The 15,879-nt window shown below is 45.9% G+C and overlaps 1 protein-coding gene across 1 annotated transcript in view; it reads right to left on the reverse strand.

Moving 5' to 3' along the window:
• Positions 1-15,879, reverse strand: part of LOC135898336 (uncharacterized) — a 38,065-nt gene that overhangs the window by 12,297 nt on the left and 9,889 nt on the right. The window contains exons 4-7 of the mRNA XM_065427225.2: positions 12,799-12,816; positions 9,528-9,719; positions 7,709-7,822; positions 5,057-5,149 (exon numbers count right to left, since the gene is read on the reverse strand). Coding sequence (XP_065283297.1) covers positions 5,057-5,149; positions 7,709-7,822; positions 9,528-9,719; positions 12,799-12,816 — 417 coding nt within the window. The remainder of the gene's footprint in view (positions 1-5,056; positions 5,150-7,708; positions 7,823-9,527; positions 9,720-12,798; positions 12,817-15,879) is intronic.

A 15,879-nucleotide genomic window follows, 5' to 3' on the forward strand; every position in this document is an offset into this window, starting at 1 on the left:
GCACTTTCTTGACAATGGAAGGGTGGGCTGCCGGAAAGAGAAGTGCTCCCTCCGAGTCACAGGGCAGTCCCACACGACGGTATGATGCAAAGAGCGCAGTGCGCTCAACATCGAAGGCCGGGCAGCGGAGCAGAAGGCGCTCAAGCTTCTCCTCCTCGCCGCAATCCAAGCACGCGGGGCTGCCTCTTCCGTGCAGTCTGTGCATTCTGGCGGCCGTGTTGTAGCAGCCGATGCGCAGCCGAAGGAGAAACGAGCCGTCCCAGCGGGAGAGACCCGCTCAAGTGGATGAGGAGCGCAAAGGCCCTGCAGAGACGCGTACTTTCAGAAGCACTTTCAAAAGCACAAATTTGTTGTGACGTGTTGCGTCTGCGACCACCTCTGGTTCTGAATGTGAGTCGTCAGTCAGGTCATCGCGACCCGCGAATGTGGCGATCCTCGAGCGAGCGTTTTCCCGGAAGAAGGTCAGTTCATTCGCGCTTTTTGCCACGTGCAAGAGAGAAATGCTTCGCATTTACTTAGATGATCATCGAGGATGGTTTCTGCCACGTAACGGTTTCTTCCGTAACCAGTGTCTTCCGTTGCAGAAACACAACGGGAGTCTGTCCACGGAGCGTCGTCAGCGTTGAAATCCACCACGAGTACACAGGGCTCCGGAAGCTGGTCAATGAGCTCATGAAAGTATGTCTTACTGTGTTTATAATGAGGAGAAATACCTAGACATGTTCATCGGGCGAGGAGAAAATGGCACCCGGCGAGCCTTTTCTCCTCTCTGACTTGTGCAAGCCGAGGAGGCGCTGCTGTTTTAACTCGCTCTTTGTAAAATTCACGTGATGTCACTTCATACAAGCTCGTTGCAGAACTACTGTGTAGCCTTTCGGTGCAGTGGTAACTACAGTATACGGAAATTTATCATGGTTGCACAAAAATATGCGACGTGCATCATCAGCCACGGTGTGCATGTGTTGTGAACCATTCTGGCTGTATCAGTTTTTACTCGACGAAGAGCAGCAACATCTGCAATCTTCTTACTATCTGATCGTTTGGCGTAAGAACCAAAGCATAAAATTTCTCGTGTACGATAGGGAAACCATGGAAAATGATTTATTAGAACATGAAGATATCTGCCCAGCTGTCGGTTTAGGTTACCCTGGCCTCCTTGAAGCCCTTGAACACAGCGAAAGCAGGGGGAAAGTACACATGTCCCCAAGAGAGTTTAGTTAAAGGTGATTGGAAGTTTGGCGGCAGGAAAGTAGGGAGACCATGAACAACGGAGGCGTACAAAAACCAAGTTTCCAATAGTGGTTCAGAAAGTTTGATGCTGGGGAATTCTTTGTGTTTTTCTTCTGAAGGGTGGTAGGACATTAGTCAAAATAACAAGCGCTTGGCGGCGCAACCCACTGCCCCGTTTCAAAGGGGACGCTCATAGCATCCATACGTATGGCGGCAATGCGCCATATTGTTCAGGCTGTGGCGCCCATGAAGAAAATGTCTATAAAGAGCAGACAGTAACCAATATATTGAAGAGTATTACTCATGCTGACACTGCCTCGAAGGGTATCCGTAAGGGTAAATGCTTGCAAGTTACACACTTCTCCATAATAATTGCTACATCGCCGGACGAGGTGTTAGCCTCGTCACGGTGCTTGTGAAAAAATGACATATTGCCGGATAAAGTTTGCGTGTGTAGGTTGTAAATGCGTCTTGAACGCACAGCACCTTTGGAATAAATTTGTTAGCAACAGGGGAACACACGCAATTCGTTCTGAGAATTCGTTCCAAGTTAATTACTCGGAACCGGCCGGCTGTAATTGGTAATTGTAATTGGTGAGTTCCGAGTTATTTACTAGCAACTCACCGGCTGTAATTCGTAGATTGAAGTAACGGCCGTAATGTTAATAACTCAAAAAATAATTAACGTAAATATGTTAATTCTCTGATTAGGTATTTTGATTTTTCGTAGAAGGGCGCCTGATCGAGTAATTTAGATCAAGGATTAGAATTGTGCTCTCTGCCTCAGGAAATCCTTAAAAAATTGGTGCAACTGAAAAAACACCCTGTATAAGAAATTCCTGGTCTACGACCCAAACATCCCTCAAGCTGAATGTCAGGGCAGAGGCCCCAAGCGAAAAAAGCCCAAGTACTAAACATTGCTATCGCTTTCCATGCTTCGTCCGTTGGGCGAAAGTGCCATGTATTTAATGATTTGCATTCGGAGACAACACACACGCTGCACAGAACTTTTTCTTAACGCACTGTAGTTAGAAATAGAGTCCCTAGCCTTGAGACTGCCGTCCACGGCTCCGGTAATCCTTTAATTTGTACACAGCAAGGACTTTACCGACACCCGCCGTGGTGGCTCAGTGGCTATGGTGTTAGGCTGCTGAGCACGAGGTCGCGGGATCGAATCCCGGCCACGGCGGCCGCATTTCGATGGGGGCGAAATGCGAAAACACCCGTGTACTTAGATTTAGGTGCACGTTAAAGAACCCCAGGTGGTCAAAATTTCCGGAGTCCTCCACTACGGCGTGCCTCATAATCAGAAAGTGGTTTTGGCACGTAAAACCCCATATATTATTATTATTATTTTACCGATGAGGGAAAATTATCAAATATAAAAGCTTTTGCTGAACTCAGGCAGAGCGAAAATGGCAAGACATCAGGCATGCTTAGGGGCGAGTTATATGTGCAGATACCAGCAATAGAAAAGCTACATGACCTCTGTGTGGGCTAGTGGATGGAGTGTCTGACTTCCACTTGAAGTTTTACGCGCAAGCATAACTGGCCAGCTCATGAAATCGGCGGTGTGTTTATCTGAAGCCGAGATGTAAAATTTCATGAAATTTTGAAGGGCGCGAAAAAATGGCTTCTTTCATGTTTTTTTTTCAAAAAATAAGAAAAAATTGAAAGAAAGATGACTGGGCGATCAGAGATATGAAAAACCTAACATATTTATTTCTCGAACACTTAAAAGAATATAATTGTTACAGTATTGCATCACGAAAGTCCCAGCAGAGCTTCCAGGTTCAAAATCTAGGCACGATTTCACGCCTAGGCATTAATTCCACCTCAAAGCTTCAAGACCGAAATTTGTATCTGTGTCTGATTTATTTCCGTTTCACGCGTCAACGCTTCGCTGTGCAGCATACGAAGCCTTCTGGACATTGAGGTTCGAGTGCACGTACTCAAGTTTTTGCACGCAATTTCCTGAGAGCATGTTACGTAGCTTGGTGTGCACATTTCCAAACTCAGACCACTCTTTCAGACGCCGCAGAAGAAGGGCAATCTGCAATATGCGACAGGCGAGGGGGCTCAAACGTTGCTTGAAGCGGAGTCCTTGCCACCACGCGGATGGATCCAGGTGCTTCGCAGATTCCCAAAGTCCCTCTTTCGACCCAACTTTTAGGCACGTTAAATTGAGACTCATCGCAAGAGAATTCTGTGGCGAAGCTCTGTCTTTTTTTCTTTCGTTTTCAGTTTTATCCTGGTTGAAACAAACAAAAAGACTATTTCTCCGAAATTTTCGATGTATTTTTTCGACCGCTTACCTCTCTAGTCTGAAGCCGCGAAGCAAGCGATCGAGCAAGGCGCCTGGAGGTGAAGAAGATCGCGGGCCGGGGAAAGTACGAAGCATGCGCTGAGCGCGTGGCAGAGTAACGCCAACTAGAGGAACCTGTTGGTAACGTTGAGCGAAGTGGGGATGGAGAAACGAGGCGAAGCGCCGCGGAGGAGGAAGGTAGTGGAGGCGCGCTGGGTTGACCTCCTCTGGCAGTTGCTACAGGTTTTCTTTGCGATGCGCACGTACCGGGTTTGTCTCGTGATAACGTTCTCGTGCGCCGTACGCTGTGTGTACGAGTGAAAACGTACGACCGTGAGCCGATGATGGCGGCTCAATCTCGCGTACGCAAGGGGAAGAAGCGCATCGAATTCCGTCGCGCGCACGACGCCGGAGGAGGGGAGGGAGGGGATGTACCAGTTGAACTTCGGCCGCGCGCAGTCACGTGGGCTTTATCTGGAAAGCGACCTGCTTTGAGAGCACAGTCTAAGTGGGCCGACGGCTCGTAGCTTTGCGCGCAATGTATCTCACCGCTCAGTTTGCGTTGAAGCGATAGACAGCACGAAGGTCACTCCACTCGCTGCAGCTGCCGCGGTTCCTCACGCCAGCGTTTTGACAGCGAGTGTCCGCGGTCATCGAGTGTGACGGTCATCGAGTGTGACGGTCATCGAGTGTTCGCCCGTGCGTGCTGACACCATGCTAGGTAATTTAGCTAGTAAGTGAATGCTTATAACGGCGCGTTCTACTCCGGCGGCTGTGGCGTATGGCGCGGTCGCGCGAACCCTGCTTTGGATATAATCTGCGATGCAGACAGTGTCGGCGTCTAGGCGCACCGAGGGCGGATAGCGTGGTTTGCGCTACAGAAACCATACGTTGGCGCGTCACCCGCGTTCATGAAGTTAAACTTCACTGTAACTTTTTGGTCTAAATTAACACTTGCGAGGTCGTTCCTTCGGAAACCAATGGAACGCATTATTTGTAATTATTTGTAATAGACGAAGCATACTTAAATGAAAACATTGGAAAGTGCGAGATGCTTAAGAAAACACTATTCTTTCATTTAGCTCCTAGTTTGACCAGACAACCTTTCTTAAGGCTGTTAATTTTAAACTAACTTAGCGTAACCTCATTTCTGAGCGTGCCTTCATAACAACCATGTTTCAGATGTTGACATGTCACCGGAAGATGTTAGCCAGGAAACAAAACAAAAGCACACCAAGAAACATTTTATTGTGTTCCCTGTCTGTCGTCATGTGAAACTCGTTGCGAGATGCGGCATCTGTAAAAAGACGCTGGTGACGTGAAGTTGTTTCCGCCAGATGCCAACGTTGGTGGCCGGTTCTCGAACCATCAACACTTTCCCGGTTTGTTCTCTCAATGATAATGCTACCCAATTGGTAATTAATACAATCCAATTATCCGATGCTTTACCGATTTTAATAGACTTCCGTTTATCTCGGGGTTTGTACGAAATCTCCAAAAGTGGCAAACAGATTTACGTACGCTTTTCGAAGACGGGAGTATTTGTGCTTTTCGGTTGCTGAAGAAATAATGCGACTGGCTCGGTGAACCAGTGGTTTGGGCCCGTCGTTCCGTCTGCAAAGGAGCAGAGAAAATTATCAGCTGTCTTGGATTCCGTGAACTGCATCTCAACCGAATTTCAGTGCTTTCGGAGTTTGTCTTACGTGGGCAATGTTAAAGTGACTGTCAGTGATGGCCAAGCTAACAAGCACTTCATGTTTGAACAACCGTCTAAGCGGTAGTCTGCTCGAGGACGGCAAAGGTTGAGAGCGTTGCGAAAAAGAAAATGTCTCAGCCACAGCGTACGATTAGAGAGTGCTGGACACTGGTAACCGTAGGCTGTGCGACAGGCGGTGTACGCAAATAGGACGATGACGGTGGTATACACCGGCAAAGCAGTGCAAAGTACCGATAAACCTTGAGCTGTTGTAATCATTCCATGTACCACAACATGGCTTACATTAACGGATAAATTGTAAATACCGTTGCTAGGCGAGGAAAAAAGTGCGAAGCCCTCTGTTTCTGCAGATATGGCTGAAGAGAAGAAATGACTAAATATAGTGACGTCGACAAATTTCGATTGGCTGTAGTTCTTGATGTAAGGCTTCACGGAAAATAACTGTCAATGCCGCACTTTTGCTAAAATATCACGTGAAAAACAAGAACTTGTCACCATCGTGGTTAGTGACGATGGTAAAAGAGTACATAAATCTAATCAGATTTCAGCGATTTCTCCCCCTCTTCCCCTGTATTTACGAAAGGTTGTTACGTTAAATTTTTTCGCAGCAAAAAATTTCAGCCAATCGTGATGCTGGACGTGTTATTTTGGAAGGCAGCCGACCGATGACGAAGAGAACTTACGAAGGAGAAGGTTTGTAAATTCGACCTGTGAATTTATACATCGTGATAGTAGAAGATTGCCAGTGGACACACCGCCCTTTACCAAAAAATAGCAGTGCGCTTTAAGGGTACACTTGTGCCTCAGTCTAGATGAGGCTTGGCAGGCAAAACTTGGGATGTCTGATTGTTTTGGCACTAAAAAACACTACTTGGGGAGCAGAAACTGGACTCTGAACGGGAATAATCTTTGTCACGCGAAAATTTCGTGCAGAAAATATTGTTTTCAGAAGTTTTCAAAAGTGGGAGAAACTGGCCGATCATGTAGATTTGCGTATTAAAGAAAGAAATACAGATAAAAATGCATTGGCTTCTCGTGCCATTTGTTTGAAGATTCCAGATTGAGAAAAAAAGGCAATACAAGAAACAACAAGGTCATACAAAACCTGAAGGACTCGGTTGAGGCAAAGTGTACTGCCCGTCGTTCTCATACATGATACAGATCCATACCGATTGCATGCGCAAACTCCAGCGCCAGAAATCCTTGCATAGTATTTTCTCCTATGAAAAGGTGTGGCTGTTGCATGACGTCCGATAGGAGGCCACATTCATGGTAAGAGGCCACATTCATGGCCATGTTTTCAAAGACAGGTTTTCCTCACTGGTTCGTCGCGTTTCTGGCATATAATGATTAACGCCGGATGGTATAGATCATAGATGTTACCACAACATTTACTAGAGGGGACCAAATATGGCGCCATTGCCTATGGAAGCTGCAGTTATGGTGACTTAGCCTCTATTGTAATCATGGGTAGCACATGGATTCGGCTAACCCTCATCCTTGTGGCTTGAAACGGCTTTGTCAATTTAAGAACTGGTGACTTTCAACAAAATATTGCGTTATAATCAAAGTGATTCGCATTGATTACTCGTGTGGGCATAAACAAATTACCTCGCTGCGTTTCGCAAATTATGCGTGCTGGCAAGTTTTGAAAGATGAATTGCACCGAATTACGTGACAAGCCCGCTTGAAGCCACAGACACGAAGATTAGACACAGCTGCACGCTAACTACAGATTCCGCAGACGCGCAACGATCGCAGCGCCAGAGTTTCCTTTAGTAATTTTCGTAGGAAACTCTAGGGTCTCGAAAGCACATCGACGCTCCTACTGGACGTTCCAGGACGTGGGCTGTCTGGTTGGAGTGGACGACTCACAGTGGCGTTTGTAGTTACTACCAGTGCTGAGTTCCTATTTGCGGTGGAACAAACGCTTCCTTCCACTAGTTTCTAGCGCTTTCCCTGCATGCCTACCTGCCTGTTCTGCACTGCCTTGCTCTGTCCTGCCCTGCCGTGTCCTGCCTCTTTGCGTGACTTCCACGTGACACGAAAAATTCCACGCGGCCTTTGGCGTACTGGTTTTTGTGCAGACAACACCTTGTTCCCGAGGTTACGCCGCGAGAATGAGGATGCTTGGTTGGATGTTTGAACGTTATCGCGCTCTCCCGCGTACATAGTGTGCTGGCTAGGAACAGTACAAGCTCTTCTGAGTTCCGACTCGTGGGTAGCTCATCAAACCGACTACTAAACAATGAATAGCTATCCTAAAATTATTTTGTGACATGCTAAATGACATGTCTTTTTTTTTCTCAAATCTACTCCCCAAGTACAAAAATAAAGATGAACAAGTTGGCCTAAATTTCCCTGAGTTGGCTGGAAGTGTAGTTGGGCATGACAGGATTAACAAGGCATCCCCGGCAATAGTATGGTGCCGTTTTCACCAAGTATTATATACTTACTCGAGGATCCCTCTGGACCTGCTCGGGGAGGGCGAGACCGGCGCTGGCTTCGCTGGCGGAGATCGTAGACCGCTTCGTCTTCAGATTTCTGTTCCGCTTGTTCTGCCTGAAGACCTGCGCATTCAAATATTTCGCAATAAAGAAAAAGATAAAAAAGCATACACAAAGTATACCTGCTTATATTTGCAGAAGCCAATAAAAAGTTTATGCCGATCCAACACACATTTTAGAAACTATTTGAAGCGGCAAGACAAGCTATTTGATTCGGCGGTGGCAGCGGTGACGGGAAAAAGTTATTGCTCAAAGAACAGCAGCAGCGGCAGCAGCAGCAGCAGCAGTAGTATTTAGAACACAGTTGAAGTTAAACATTTGTTTAGTATTTCGATGTAATATTGCTGCTCAAAGAGAGCTTCTATAACGGTGAGGTAGTTGTTATACTGAACGAAAATCAATTGCTTTCGTTTTAATTTTATTGTTACTAGCCTAGAGCTTAGGCCTTCATTGGTTGCCAATACGTGGGCTTTTGCCTAAGTGGTTAGTGACATTAGTTAGCGCGGCCACTAAATAGGGGCTTAAACATTTAGTGGCACTAAGTAACACTTAGTAGCCGTACTCATGCTTTCCCGTAGTTATTTCGCACAGAACACTTGCTTTTCAATGCTGTTGCACGTACCCGATAAAATTTGTATTTTGGTGTCATTGCAAATATGAAACTTTAAGCGCAAGGAAGTTTTTTCGTTAAAAGATTACAACTTTCCCATAAAATGCCTTGTATTTCGCTACTTTCCGTCTAATTTAGCTAGGCTGCTGCGACAAAGGCAAAGTAGTCGCCTATTAGAGTGTTTTTGCTCGACCGTATACCTTTCACGGAATTCTTGGTTACCGAGACGCAAACGTGAGCTGCCGACTTGGTGGCGCCATATTACGGTGCAGAGTTCACCCGGACAGGACACGGTGTTATTACTGTATCAATAAAATCATATTTCACTTGTCTGTATGTGTAAATCATAAGCAGTGACACAACGAACCTGCCATGCCTTCTTTGTTTTATATTTTTCCGACTCGAATACCTACGTAACACAATAACGCACGCCGCGTTGTTGTAGGAAGAAGATGTAAAATATGTCGCTATCAAAGTTGTAGCTGCCGTCCGCGTTGACCGTAACCCAATATTTCCGTATAGGGTAATATCATAGGGACAAGCTAAAGCTAGAGACTTTTGGTTTGTCCGTAAACTTCTGAACGTTAACGGATTACCGGAGCAGTGCACGGCAGTAGCAAAGCTGGTAGCGGCACTGTGTGGTATTTTGTCGAACTACAATGTACGATATTTTTTTACGTTCCGCCAGTGTTATGGTCGAACAAGAAATATAAAAGTAATGCACGGGCAGGATTATTTCGCTGCCAACGCATTACACCAGCAGTGAAAGGAGTATTTAGGTCAGTTTTGGCCGCTTCCTGGTTAGAAACTGAGTCACCAGACGTCGCTACCAACGTCGTTGCTGTCCTGTCCGTGAACCCGTTGTTCCAAAAAAAAAAACGTTAATATGTTTACGTACAAACTAACGCTCTCTACTTTATATTGAGTCCCGCGGCAGGTCGACGTAACCCTGACGTAATGGATAGTAGAGAGTTTTAGCTTTGGGGACGCAAGCGGCTTGCCTACGCAAGAACTAGGGGCGACGGTTCTGCGCATGCGCAGACCCCTACGTCAGTGTCTGCTCATGCGCAGAACCGTCGCCCCTAGTTCTTGCGTACGCAAGCCGCTTGCGTCCCCTAGACTAAAGCTCTCTAGTATATAGGGTAAGAACTAACGCACCCGAAGTACGGGCCGTGATGCACGTCTGCTGGCACTGCTGCAGGTCCGCGAAACCGTTGGAGTCGTTCAGGCATCCCTTCGGCAGCGAGTCCCAGCGCAGGCAGTCGACGCGCTTCGGGTCGAAGTAGTAACTGCTGTTCGGCAGCAAGGGCACACACTCCCGCCATTCGGGCGTTTCCTGGCACGGCGACGCTGCGGGTACAGCCGGGAAGAGGCGGGACACTGACTTGCGTATTTCGGTAACACACACGCGCGCGCACAGCTTAGGCATTTGAGAGAGGGCCCACGCCAATATTTCTCTATCCTTAAGAGCGCGACGTTGTCGTATTGATAATGCCCGTGCCCTTAAGTTGAGGATTCAGGAATCAGAGCACCGATTTTCATGAGATTGGTTTCGAGTAAAAGAAAAAGTAAAAATGTAGTGAATTTAAGAGGGCGAATTTGCTTCAAGCTCAAACTTTCTCTTGCGGCTACAAAACAAATATTTTAGTTCACGCGACACGGAGCTCAGACTACACCGCGGATAAGAGAAGTCGTAGTTGAAAAAGGTGCACTACTTATCTGGTATGCACCCAAATACCTGGTACGATAGCGTATTTGTACCAGCCGTAAAAATTTGTTTCATACGGCTTTCGTTTCATTCGTTTTCGTATCGTCGCTTTTAACTGGCCCTCGAAGTCGCCAATAACAGAAAATTGACTTGTCTTCATCAAAGATTTGATTTCCCTGCCGTAAGGCTAAGGGTGTTGGCCATGGAACACAAAGCTATAGCATTCCCAAGAATGCGTCAACATTTACTGTGGAGTCCGAGAATAACGAGGCGGTTTCACCCGAGACGTTTTTTTTGGAGCATGGTGTTCGACTTGGACCGGCTAAGTAGAGCTCGGTATGCTGTCCACTCGTCAGCGCTTAGCATTGCTGTTAGTGTCTGTTTGTCTTATCCTTGTTCTTAGAGGCTGTACCCACCCCCTCTGTAACGCCTATTGGGCCACGAAGCTACGATAATAAATAAATAAATAAATGAATAAATAAATGATCGCTGCTCTAACCCCTGTATTAGAGAGTGATTCCCCAACGCAACGCTCCACATCGACCCAAGGAAGTGGATAGTAACCCGGACCCTTGACAGAAATGGTCACTGCACTTCATCGGAAGCCCACGGCAATTGTCCAAAAGCGTGGCCTCTCATTCAGCCGAGGCACGGCCCTGTGCTCAACCTGATGAAATGAAAAAAATTAGTCACGGATCGTTTGAGAATGCAAGGGTAAATGTGGCATGCAGGGGCTGGCGTGTCACCCATTACACGAACGCGTAGCCACTATGGAGTGCGGTACTTCGTTCAACGTCTTCTTGAAATTTGATTCAACGCCCGAATAATAAGAGGCCTGAGTTGCCTTGCGTAAGTGTTGTGGGACATCATGATCTACAGGCGCCAATTTTAAAAAGGACGCACGGGACAAACGCGAAACCTCAACTAGCTGTTTCTATGCAAAGATCTTTACAATCGTCGAGGAGGAAACAGTTGTGGAAATCAGTGGAGTAGCCAGATCTTTTTTGGGGGGAGGGGGCGACGAACTTGACCGGGGAAGGGGAGCGAGAGGAAGGGTGGCTGGAATGGCCGCATAGGAACTGAAAGGTTGGGAGAGAGGGGCTCGTGCCCGGTGTGCCGTTGCCTGGCTACGGCACTGGTGGAAGTTTGGCGTTTATACGGCGCCTAATTACTGCGCGCCGCCTAATACTGGCAATCATGAATCATGTTGCACAATACCTGCAATCCATTAGGCCAAACTTTATTTCTTCATTTTCTTTATGCAGAAAATCTAGCAGGACCTCTCAAATGGAAATCACTGTAGTAAGTAGAGTTTCGTGCATCGATAATGAAAGTATAATGTTCTTTTCAGCTGTGATGAGTTTTGCGTCGGAGTGCTTGCGATGTTCACCCAATGGGAAATTGAAGAAATTATAAAATTCTGTGGGCATACTTCAAAAGACAAATTTTCATGTAAACGAAATACATGAATAATATATAAGAGCTGTTTAAAGCTGACACATACTATATCTGTTGGTTAAAAAAAATGCGCTAGAAGTTTTCAGGACTGCCTTGGTATTTGTGCGAAATATGTCGTTTCTGAATGCATGTGCCGAATATAGCCTACAGCTGCTCGCCGTGTTTGCTGCTTCTCAGCTCGCCCAAATTACACGGCGCGAGGGCCCCCGAGGGCCCTGACTGGAACCGCCGGCGCGTTGTGCGTGGCACTACTCGACGTCACGTGACATGGCTTCGCCGCGGCGATTATATCCGGCGATTCACTTAGTTTACTCTGTTTTGATTGTTAATAAACGATGCCGCTTGTCATCAAATAGTACCGATTGCCGTATTAGAACAAAAGGAAGTTTCTCTGCGCCTTCTATGTAGACGCTTTTGAGTAGGTTCGTCTCAGGGCATATCGAACTAAGGGCGGCGTATCTTCGATCTTGCCTTGGTCTGATTGTTCGTTCAGAAAGCTGGGAAAAGAATGCAAAACTAAACTGGGCCGAAATATCTTCTTGACAGCCTGAATGGGTTAAAAATCTCTCCTAGGAATTTTGGCGTCTTTTACTTTGATGTAAGAAATTGCCGCCGTTCGAGAAGCGGCCTACAATTGGTGACTACGCTTGCCATAGAAAATTATTTGAGTTGCCCTTGAATACCATCTATTGCCAACAGGAGATAAAATTACGGGAAAATGTTACAGCGGAAAGCAAATATGTGACCAGAAGCCACGTCACCTCATGTTTTTGCTATTTCTTGTTTTGCTCTGCCATGGGTATCTATTATGCCAAAAAGAGAACATTGCCCCTGGATGTCCTCCCACATAATTACGCCTGTGGGGACATTGGAGCAGTGCTCGTATTGCCCATAGAAAATTATAACATGTGGTCGCGTCTGAAATTGCGCGCAAATCCAGCTGTAAGGCGAATTTAGCAAACGTGTTCATCAGCAAGCTAAGGAAGAAAAGTGTGACCCGCCGTGGTTGCTTAGTGGCTATGATGTGGGGCTGCTATGCACGAGGTCGCGGGATTGAATCCCGCGGCCATGGCGGCCACATGTCGATGGGGGCGAAATACGAGAACACTCCTGTACTTACAATTAGGTGCACGTTATAGAATTATAGAACCCCGGGTGGCCCAAATTTCCGGAGTCCCCCACTACAGCAGGCTTCATAATCAGATCGTGTTTCTGGCTCGTAAGACCCCATAATTTAATTTAATGAAAAGTGTGTTCACTTACGTTCTTCCACGTCTGGAACTGGTAGACAATGTAAAAAAAGAGAAGTTAAAACCCGTGAACATGCCAATAAAGACTGAATGTAATCGGTATAAGTTAAGCTGTTCCCAATAACAAGGTCCTGAGCTGCAAACATTGCGAAGCCGACAGATAATGAAGGTAAAAAAATGTTCAAAATGACTCTTTTGTATAGAAATGTAGTAATAAAGACAAAATACAAATAACAGATGCGATAAAGTATATTTTTGAATAAAAAAAGAAAAAAATTGGGGTGTGGTGAATAATACGAATTTAGAATGCGAATCGAATGGTCGCTGATTTTCATTTGATTTGAGAATTTCCTTTTCGAAGTTGTCGAATATTTGTTTCTTTTGACTATATAGGAGATAAATACTGTTTATAGGAAACGATACATTTCAGGACTGTCCCGCGAATGATAATACTTCAGAAGAAAGGTGTGCTTGTTTCGCAAGGGCACCAATTCCTCAGCGGGGCAGAGAACTTCTGCCTAATAATTTCCAATCATTAAAAGACAATGGTTCGCTTTGAGGCACCCTACGCACGAATTTGTTACGATTTCTTAATTTGGCCAGTTTCGCCATGTTTGAATGGCTTTAAAACAATGTGTGGCGCCGTTCTCACACTTGTCTCTTTCCCTGAAGATTGAGCGCACCTTGTAACATGTTCTCTTGTGCCGTCACCGTCATTGCCATGGCGATACAACAATCAGTTACCCTGCGTATTCATACCAGAACTATTCTTTTGTACTGTCTACTTGCCACTACGTTTACTAGGTGTAAATAAAATACGGCTAACCTAATTATTGGAATTTCTTATAGTGTGCGTTTCACATTTACTTTCTCAAAGAAAGAGCGAAACTAACAAAGCGAACGATCAAAGTCATTATTTCGTTATTTTGTTCTTACGGTATTTTTCTTTTTACTTTGAACACTTAAAATAAATCTGCAAAGGTTATCTAAATTACGTCACTACAGACGAACTTTTGCCGAGGCGGACTTCTCTTGCAAGAAAAGCGAAAGCAATAACATTTACGCAATAAACTAACTGCATTAACTAATTTCTTGGTTGCCAACTATAGGGAGCATGTTTATGTCGGAAAAGTTGAAGGGAAGCGTCACACAATTCTAGTTACGTGTTTCTACGCTTTAAAATGCCTACGTCAATTTATTCATTGAATTCACTTGACTGCGCAAGCGGAACCGATAAAGGCGGCTCTCTGTCCAGCCGCTGCGTGACACAAGAACATGGCGTAAAATGCAGCTGCCAATGCACTTTCCCCGTCTTACGATCTCGCTGAAATTGGCGTTAAGATTTTGGTTTACAGAGTCGTTTCGAGAGGTGCGAACACGGAACTAGAGTTTTAGGACGGTTAATTCACTTTGACTTTATATAAACATGTGCCGTAACGTTTGTAACCAAGAAATGATGCCTGTCGGAGCAGGAAATTAATATGCAGTGGCGTGATTCAATTTATTTTTGTGCCCTTTCCTTTAAAGGAGCATTCAAAGTAAAAAGAGAAACCACTGGATAAGCAATGACCAGCGAGGGTGTGCAGATTGCAGGTTGCGCCGTATGCATGCAAAGTTGACCTCATATTTCAGCAGAGAGTAAATAAAACTCGAATGGTAGTTTCACGATATATACCTAACTTGTCATTGACGCGACACAAAAACTTGATCGGTATGACCCCTCGCGGCTTTGATGTAGTCTGCCACGGTCATAAAAATTTTGCGGTGCGCTTCTGCAGCGACCAGCGGTGTCACCGGTGAAAAAATGCCTCCGCTCTTGCTAGCGTAGTTTCTTGCAAGCGGAGATGGAAGTATGTTATTTAGAAAATGCGGGCGCAATAACGTAAAACTATTCCAAACTTTTCTATTCCAATTCTGCAATCAGCCCTCCGCGATTGGTCAAAAACCTTTTGGACCACCCCTACTTCACCTGTCTGTCACGCGACATCATGAAAACGGCGATAGCTCCCCATCTGATATGACGTGTACACATTGATTATGCATAATTTGACAGAAAAAAAGAGAAATAGTTATTTCTGATTCGATGCCTTTTCGGCATTAGTCCTCGGCTATTTGCCAAAAGTTTTTGGGCGACGCTCACTTCACCTGCCTGTGAAGCCGCAAAAAGCCGCAAGAACTCACCACGTCAAAGGGACGTGTACGCGTTGGAAATGCATTAATATGCCGAACAAAACTGAATTTTCCTCTGAATAGCCACAGGCTGCCTCGTTCCCAAAGGAATAAAAGATGGCGGCCACCGATCGCTCAAGCACTGGCTATTCACACCTTCCGGAGAGCATGGGTTTACTTGCGTGTAATAAAACATTTTGCGTATCCGTGTTACGTTTTCGAGCACTTTCGGCACGTTTACGACCTCGTTCTGCCAACTGTTCTTTGCTGAGGATCCGTTTTAGCGTCATTTTTAAGCTTCCCTTGCATGCCGCCGCGATTGTCGACGATCCACCGCAAGCTAAGTAAGGGAAAGCGGACCAATCGCAGACGCCGGCAACACCCTCTTTATCCGGTTATCGATTTTAGGTGCATTGGCTCGGCCCCATCGAATCCCTCTCCATGTGAGCCTGCTCCTCGCCTCTTGTGAGCCAATTAGATAAGACAAGCCGCTGAGTGTAGGCAGTGTTATTCGTTTTTCAAGCAAAGCTTGCGTACGGTTTGAACAACGCGTTGCTGTGCCTGCGGTGCCAGGGATTCGATCCAACCATATACGCGGTATTTTGAAGGACCAGTGACACTGCCATTGCAGCCGAATAATACACGCACAAGTAGGGCTAATCGTCGAGTTGGAATAAAAACAGATTAGAATAGTTTTACCTTAGGACCCCTGCGTATGGCTTGAACATCGCCCTGCTGTGCATTGCGGTGTCAGGGGTTTGATCCAACCATGTATGCAGTATTTTGAAGGACCAGTGACACTGCCGTCGCAGCCGAATAACAGATGCACAAGTCTATGTGTTATCGCTCATAATCACTGCAGTTGGTCTGGTAATCTTTGTAGTCTTCGGGCAAAAACATTGCCATTGCCATCGCACACGAATAA

The sequence above is a fragment of the Dermacentor albipictus genome, chromosome 10 (genome assembly GCF_038994185.2).
Source record: "Dermacentor albipictus isolate Rhodes 1998 colony chromosome 10, USDA_Dalb.pri_finalv2, whole genome shotgun sequence".
Taxonomy (NCBI): Eukaryota; Metazoa; Arthropoda; class Arachnida; order Ixodida; family Ixodidae; genus Dermacentor; species Dermacentor albipictus.